The 8,718-nt window shown below is 39.7% G+C and overlaps 1 protein-coding gene across 1 annotated transcript; it reads right to left on the reverse strand.

Annotated features, from left to right (window-relative positions):
• Positions 1 to 1,161: 1,161 nt before the first annotated feature.
• LOC115015532 (CMP-N-acetylneuraminate-beta-galactosamide-alpha-2,3-sialyltransferase 1-like) lies at positions 1,162 to 2,626 on the reverse strand (the record flags this gene model as incomplete). Its single annotated transcript, XM_029442935.1, has 3 exons — positions 2,553 to 2,626; positions 1,458 to 1,654; positions 1,162 to 1,329 (listed from the first exon to the last, which is right to left on the reverse strand). Coding segments are annotated over exons 2-3 (302 nt in total), but the record flags the coding sequence as incomplete, so codon positions are not given.
• Between the last annotated feature and the right edge of the window lie 6,092 nt (positions 2,627 to 8,718).

An 8,718-nucleotide genomic window follows, 5' to 3' on the forward strand; every position in this document is an offset into this window, starting at 1 on the left:
TCAAATTATTTAAAATAATAATTTAAAAAAGTAAGGACAAAAAACAATGTGATCGATACAAGAAATATATATACACATCAGATAAAAGCAAGTCTACAAAAATGGGTTTTAAGAAAGAGGTCACTGATTCTGCGAGCAGCTTCTACTCAGGCAGGTCGTTCCAATGTCGAGGGGACCTGATGGCAAAACACGGTCACCTTTAGATTCATAACTCAACTAAGGCTAAGGATCTAAGGCTGCGAACTGGCATATATGGGGTCATAATTCAGTCTGGTTGTGTCTCAAATGATATTCTACTGAAGCAACATGGTTGCACCGTTGTCAGGGGATCTATTTGTAATTTAGCAGCTAAAGACACAGATTATACGAACATTTGTTGGATGGCAAGAAACATAAATCTGAATTATTGCTAATGTTGCTCCGTCTCTGAAGCAATTGTATACTAACAAGTTCACTGTTGTTGTCAATGTTTGACATAAAATGGCACAAATGAGCTACTTCAAGAGCACAAAGACTAGAAAGCAAGACAATGTATCCTCCACTTCCACCCACTTTTGGACCTTTTGAATTTGTCTTTCTGTTGGTCAGTGTGAAGATGCAGTTTAACAGCTGAGCTAAAAGTGGACTGCGATCAAAGTGTCATTTGATCGCATGTTTTGCTTTATATATATATATACTTTAAAAAACAAAATTTACAAAGTGCTTTGACAGATTAACAACAGAAAGCCAAACCATAAGGCCAGAGAAAAGCTAGACAAAATATGTTGCGAGAAAACAAAAGCCGCAAAAACATAGTTGAGGAAAGACTAATGATGATGAAAGATAAAAACGATAAGAGATTAAGTTTAAAACACGGACCTTTTGAATTTGTCTTTCTGTTGGTCAGTGTGAAGATGCAGTTTAACAGCTGAGCTAAAAGTGGACTGCGATCAAAGTGTCATTTGATCGCATGTTTTGCTCAGAAGAGAAACTATTTCTCACTGTCATGACCACCCTACAGCACACTGTTCCTGCACCGTCAAATACAAACCTTCCTTATACTTAAGATTTCACACAAACTTGCCTGCCTAGTGTTTTCATTCATTTACAGATTTGTATCCAGGTATTGTTTTTAAATGAACAGAAGAAGATACTGATAGCAGCTCTGTTTTACACACCCACCCTTGTTTGAAGTTGTCAATGAGCCACAGGAAATCTTTTATTTTGTATGGAAACAGCACAAGACTAGTGGTGTTGTCCAAATAAGATGCACTCTCCGGATACATTACTCGATGAGTCGTTTTGGTCCCAACATCTGCTTCATAGCCTTTGGTACGGCCATAGTTTATTCTAAAAGATTAACATGTAGTTAAAGACACATTTCTTAATCACGTGCAGTCCCCTGGTGCAAATAGGGTTTAGCTTTAGTGTAGACATCATTGTTTACACTAGATCTTTTGAAGATGGCAGAACCGTACCTTATTACGATATCATGAAAGTCTATGAGAGGTCCATAGTGTGATCGCTTCAAGTTACCAGAATTCCCCACCACAGCACAAGTCGTGCAGCGTTTATTGTTGGATTCTGCAACATCTGCAATGTGTGGGAACATCTGGAACAGTTTGTCCACTGTTGTATTGTAGACACTGATGTTGTGACCTTCCCGATATATGTTCTGACACAGAACAGAAAAATAACGTTATTCCAGCATCAGTATACAATCTATTCACATACTAGTTCCACATACCACAGTTGTGTTATTTGAAGCTACAATCCTCAAGATTCTGTTTTTGTTCATAATCAGATTTTTTTTAACCCAATTGCCATTTAATGTATGTACATTTTTAATTACCCCTTTATTTATTGGTTCCCCCAGGTTAACACTGTTAGATCTATCAGCCTCTGGCTCAGCCGTCGCCATGTTGAGAGGCGTGTGGAGGCAATTCCTCAATCATAGATATGCTCCGAATTTGTATTCATCTTTAAGGATTATAATTTAAACCTGCAAAAGCTGATTGTGAACTTGTTAGCAAACAGTTGCTCATTTACAAATCCAGCAGTTACGGAGCAACATTAGCATTAATTTGGAACCGTGTTGTTCTCCACCTGATGGATGTAAGGCCAATATTCACTCAGCTCTGTTTTTGGTCTCTACCTTTAGCTACTAAATGCTCCAAACTATCACCTCTAAGTGTGTCTGTCTGCTGAAGTGTACAGTGGGGCTTTAGAGGATTTCTTTGCAGAACACAGGAGCCTGCTGCAGCCGAAAACTATGAGCTATGAGAGCTGTGAGAGTGAACATGCAGCTGAACAATGAGCTTAATTTAAATAGTTTTCACTGATATTCTATGTCCCAATGTGTAAATAAGTGTTTTTAGTTCATCTGACAGAGAACACTATTGACACTAAACAGATTCCTCTTACAGTAAAACAGCTCAGACTTCCCCTTTTAGAAAGGTAAGCAACTAAATGTGCAGAGAACACAAACTAGTTTCTGCTTTTGATGCAGGACCAGTTAAGAGTGTCTAAAAGACATTGTGGTGAAACAGAAGCAGAATATTTGTGACATTTACCTTCCACCAATCGTAATCTTCCTCTGAAATTCCATATTTTCTTGACAAAAAAGGCTTCGGAGACTCATTGATACGCTCCCCAATGCTTAGATCAGCCTCTCTTAAACACTTGTCACAGGCACAAAGACTTGACCTCTGACGTCCGAGGAAATACACAGATGAACTCCATGAAGAAGAAGATATATAAACCACGACAAAGGCAGCGATGCACAGCAGGGCAATGAGAGCTCTGTTTTTACTGAATTTAAAAAGCATCTTGACAGTGTGGCGCTCTTGAAGGAAGATCAGAGCCTCACCTGTAGAGAAAATATGTGATGAAGCAAAAAGGTGTGTCAGTTCATGAATGTTGAGCAACATTATGCCAGAGAACAAAACCAATTGCTGTAGATCTGTTATCTGCCACACCTGACATTTGTTCAGCTAGGGGCGGAATAACAAGGTGGCGGCAAACTTTCTTTTCTCCGGTCCGGTCGGGAAACAGGAAAAACAGGCAGGTCAGTTGCAGTCAGGTATCTCTTGTTGCAACAACAACAGACCTCTTGTTGCTGACCCTCCCTGCAACTGACCTGTTTAGGGAAGAGCGCTCGAAAGACTTGTATGATGCGGAGTACAATCTGGCAGTATAAGTATAATTTTGCATACAATTGGAAATACTGAAGGGAAATACAAATTGTGACAACAGGACTTACAGTGATTAACGTCTCAGTTCCATTGAGGGATCCGGTAACAATGAACCAGTATGCACAATAGCATGACCTCCCCTAAGTAGAATGAAGCGATCATTGATTCACCTGGGAGTTTCCTGATGAGACATGTCAAAAGTTGCATTCAGCTATGTATGGTCGCTTCAGAAAGTATACAGACCTGTTTTTTTCACACTTTTATAGTGTTGTAATTTTGCATTTTCAAGTAAAAAAAAAAACTTAATAAAAATCAACAACTGAAATCCTTTAATACATTTGCAAACATTTCCAAAAATGTTTTATCACTCTGTCATTGTTGATTATGGAGGGAATATGGATGGGGGAGAAAGAAATACTAATTGTATTCATTTAAAGAATATATATATATAAAGTGCAAAAAAGTCAAACGAGGGTCTGAATACTCTGAAACAGTTGCTTATTTACAAATTCAGAATTTACGGAGCAACATTCATTTGGAAACGTGTTGTTCTCAACCTGAGGACTTACTGATCATTGTTACATCATCATTACCTGATGACCAATATTCACTCTCTTTTAGCTCTGCTTTTGGTCTCTACCATTAGCTGCTAAATACTCCACGTAGTCCATCCGCTCACCTCTAACTGTTTCTGTCTGCTGAGTTTGTTTTGCACGAAACAGGAGCCTGCTGCAGCCGAAAACTACGCTATGAGAGCTGTGAGATCGAACCAAAACAGTAAAGTTGCAGCTGGACAGCTAAACAATGAGTTTAATAGTTTTCACTGATATCTTATGTCCCAATGCGTCAATAAGTTGTTTTGTTTGAGCTGACAAAGAAAACTATTGACACTAAACAGATTCCTCTAACAGTAAAAGTAAAACTAGTTTCTGCTTTTGATGCAGGACCAGTTAAGAGTGTCTAAAAGACATTGTGGTGAAACAGAAGCAGAATATTTGTGACATTTACCTTCCACCAATCGTAATCTTCCTCTGAAATTCCATATTTTCTTGACAAAAAAGGCTTCGGAGACTCATTGATACGCTCCCCAACGCATGGATCAGCCTCTGATAAACATTTGTCACAAGCACAAAGACTTGACCGAGGAACACAGATGAACTCCATGAAGAATAAGATATATACATCAGGGCAAAGGCAGCGATGCACAGCAGGGCAATGAGCGCTCTGTTTTTACTCAATCGGCAAAGCATCTTGACAGTGTGGCGCTCTTGAAGGAAGATCAGAGATCATCCATCCATTCATCGTCTACCGCTTATCCGGGATCGGGTCGCGGGGGCAGCAGCTCCAGTAAGGAACCCCAATCTTCCCTTCTCCGGGCCACATCCTCCAGCTCCGACTGGGGGATCCTGAGGCATTCCCAGGCCAGTGAGGAGATATAATCTCTCCACCGAGTCCTGGGTCTTCTCCGGGGTCTCCTCCCAGCTGGACGTGCCTGGAACACCTCCCTAGGGAGGCGCCCAGGTGGCATCCTTACTAGATGCCCGAACCACCTCAACTGGCTCCTTTCAACGTAAAGGAGCAGCGGCTCTACTCCGAGTCTCTCACGGATGGCTGAGCTTCTCACCCTATCTCTAAGGGAGACGCCAGCCACCCGTCTGAGAAAACCCATTTCGGCCTCTTGTACCCGTGATCTCGTTCTTTCAGTCATGACCCAGCCTTCATGACCATAGGTGAGGGTAGGAACGAAGATCGACCGGTAGATTGAGAGCTTTGCCTTCTGGCTCAGCTCTCTTTTCGTCACAACGGTGCGGTAAAGTGACTGTAATACCGCCCCCGTTGCTCCGATTCTCCGGCCAATCTCTCGCTCCATTGTCCCCTCACTCGCGAACAAGACCCCGAGGTACTTGAACTCCTTCACTTGGGGTAATGGCTCATTCCCTACCCGGAGTAGGCAATCCACCGGTTTCCTGCTGAGAGCCATGGCCTCAGATTTGGAGGTGCTGATCCTCATCCCAACCGCTTCACACTCGGCTGCGAACCGATCCAGTGACTGTTGAAGGTCACAGACCGATGATGCCATTAGGACCACATCATCTGCAAAGAGCAGCGATGAGATCCTCAGGTCACCGAACTGCAACCCCTCTCCTCCGCCTCGATATCCTGTCCATGAAAATCACGAACAGGATTGGTGGCACAGCCTTGGCGGAGGCCAACATTCACTGGGAACGAGTCTGACTTACTGCCGCGTATCTTGACACAACTCTCGCTTTGGGCGTACAGGGATTGGATGGCCCTTAGAAGTGACCCCCTCACCCCATACTCCCGCAGCACCTCCCACAGTATCACCCATATGTGATGAAGCAAAAAGGTGTGTCAGTTCATGAATGTTGAATAGCATTATGTCAGAGTACAAAACAATGACGCTGGTAAAGATTTATACATTTTGCATCGTTTTATAACTGAATTAGTTATTAGAGACAACACGTTACATTGTGCTCATAACATCTTGAAACATACACACTGAATGAACAAACAGATTCAAGTTCAGCCAACATCAACTTGAACGCTGTAGGACCAATGATTATTGTACTGTAAATGGTCTTATTATGACTAGCTATTATCAGAGAATAATAATAAATTATATTTATTATTATTTAGAAATGTTATTATGTAACTTCAATCTTAAAGAATTTGAGTTTTTATAATAACATAATATAGAAGCTTAATTATTTAAATACAATCATTTAAATACAAAATAAATATAATCAATATGTAATATAAATAATAAATACTAATAATAATAATCATAATACAAACAGAAAAATAATCAACATTCAAATTCAGGGAAGATAATTAGCCTACATTTTATTTGATGGGGGGCAGTAAGGAACCTGGATATTGGATAGGGGGGAGATGGCCAAAAAGAAGGTTGAGAACCACTGCTATAAAGGAATACTTCATCTCTCAGTTTATTACAAATATTCAAAATCAACACTTCTGGAGATACATGGTTTTCACTGGACGGACTTTTTCACACCCTGCTACTCTTGAAACTAATCTGCTTAGGCAGTCAGGGCATGTCTCAATGTCAAAAGATTTTTATTTTTCATACGCAGTATTCTCAGTGAACTAATTGCACAACATTGTCTGACAGTGAGGGTGCCAATGGCGATGATACTAGAGTCGTCATACTGACACACATAAATGGAACACAGACCAATCATTACTACCAGCCACACCAGCATCTTCTTTTAACTTGTTTTTTACTCATTATATTGTGATGTCATGAGAGGCAGGGTCATAGATGGGAGATACATTCCCTCCCGTGGATGCAGCAGGGATTACAAATTGCTGCCCAGCTGTACCATATCAGCTGATTGCCCTAGTACAGCAGCTAAAAGAGAGGAAGGAGACAGTGGAGAGGGGAGAGACAATGCCTGAGGGGAAGAGAATACAACTAGAGGTTTTGATTTGAATACCTGTTTTGTTTTGTTTGTCTGTAAGAAATAAGTTAACCTGTATAATAACTAAATACACCGGATTTAAGTTTGACAACTACGTTTTGGCCGTCTTCATTTCCTGCACCCAGAGCTCCCAGAGGAAAGCTCCCGACCTCTCAAGACATCACAATATTAACAGTTTTCATTATTCTAAACACAAATACATTGTAAGAAGTCAAAAATGGAAAAGAGGTTCATACAATTGTGGTTGAATTCTTATACTTTAGAAACGCAGAAAGGTCCACAAATACATTTTCATTTTAAAAGGAGAGAAGCTGACATGTCTCTGCATGCCTATCAACAAGTATCTATATTTAGCTTCCTAATGATACTGTAAGCCCACTACAACTTTACATTGATTATATTATTACAATTACTCTATACTGCCACAACTCTAGTACTGAGCCTAGAGTTCTCGGTTGTATTAATGCAACTGACGGAGAGAGAAACAGTAAAAGAGAAACAAAAACACCTTTAAAAGCCTTTATAAAAAGTGATTGTCTTCTTCTTGTGTAGTTGCTGAATAACTTCATATTCATGCGTTCCAGCATGATTTCCAGTTTTCAGCTTTTTGTTTCTGAGAACTTCGAAGTAATGGTTCCAGTTTCCATCTCTGTCTGCTCCGAACCCAAAAACACTGACCTGGTAAAACAAGAACGATACAATGAATCTCAGCTGGATTCAGTATTGCTGTCAATACATTTCTAATTTTATAGTACTAATTTGAATAAATGCTTCATAAAACAGTCATTTGTTTTATGCACTTTTCTCAGAAAATATTGCTTTTATTAATTTGATGATTTCTTTATATTTGCTGTATATTTTGACATTTATATTAATGTATTGTATAGCAGTTGTATTCTTTCTTTCCAATGCTGGTGCATCATTGTATTTTGGGTGCATTGCAGCCATCAACATATCAATCTGTGAAAGAGCATGACAATTTTTATATAATGTGCAATTTGAACCTACCTCATCACATATTTGCATGCTGAGAGCCAAAGTCAAAAAGCCAGTAGATGGATATTTGCCCTTTTTTTCCAGCCAAATGTCATGAACATATTTCATGAGAGCTGGATTGAGGATCATCACCTGTTCAGGATTAAAGTTAAACTTTAAACTGACATAAACATAAAGATTAATACAATATAATTTATTACTGAGTTTCAGTTTCATGCAAAATCATTTAGAAAACTCACCAAATCCTTGTTTGCTCTCCTCTTTGAGTTCACGGCACTGTTTTCCCTGGTAACATGTTGATTCAGTAGAAAGTGTATAAAAGTACAATTTAGTTATAGTTATTTAACATTATTTGCCAGATTATAATGTTAAATGCAATGTTTTAGTAAATTGATACGGGTCATTGCCAAACTTAAAAAAGCAAAATATAAAAAGTGCTTTGCTGGACAAAATAACCAGAGCCTTGCGGTGAAATCTTTTAATTGGTTAGTTTTGTTTCCATGGTTCCCCCCCTGCTTGCCTGTGCATACAGCTGTACTCTTATTGGTCTGTAAGGTCAGGGAAAGTCACGGTCAAAGTTGAAATAATTTGAATTTTGAGCACAGCGCTCGGTGGCCTAGTCGGGTGGCACCGCTCTCTCCGTAGGAAAACAACGCCCAGCCAGCGCAGAGCGGTTTCACCACTGATCATATGAAGGCCAGACAAAATTACTTTTTAAGAAGACAAAAGCCGCACAAACATAGTAGAGATAAGACCAATGATGATACATAAGAACGATAAAACAGTAAAAAAAAAAAAAGGCAAAAGCAATAAAAACACAACATCACATAAAAAGCAAATCTATAAAAATTGGTTTTAAGAAAGAGGTCACTGATTCTGCGAGCAGCTTCTACTCAGGCAGGTCGTTCCAATGTCGAGGGGCCCTGATGGCAAAACACGGTCACCTTTAGATTCATAACTCAACTAAGGATCTAAGGCTGCAAACTGGCATATATGGGGTCATAATTCAGTCTGGTTGTGTCTCAAATGATATTCAAGCTACTGAAGCAACATGGTTGCACCGTTGTCAGGGGATCTATTTGTAA

Source organism: Cottoperca gobio, chromosome 11 (assembly GCF_900634415.1).
Source record: "Cottoperca gobio chromosome 11, fCotGob3.1, whole genome shotgun sequence".
In the NCBI taxonomy this organism is placed as follows: Eukaryota; Metazoa; Chordata; class Actinopteri; order Perciformes; family Bovichtidae; genus Cottoperca; species Cottoperca gobio.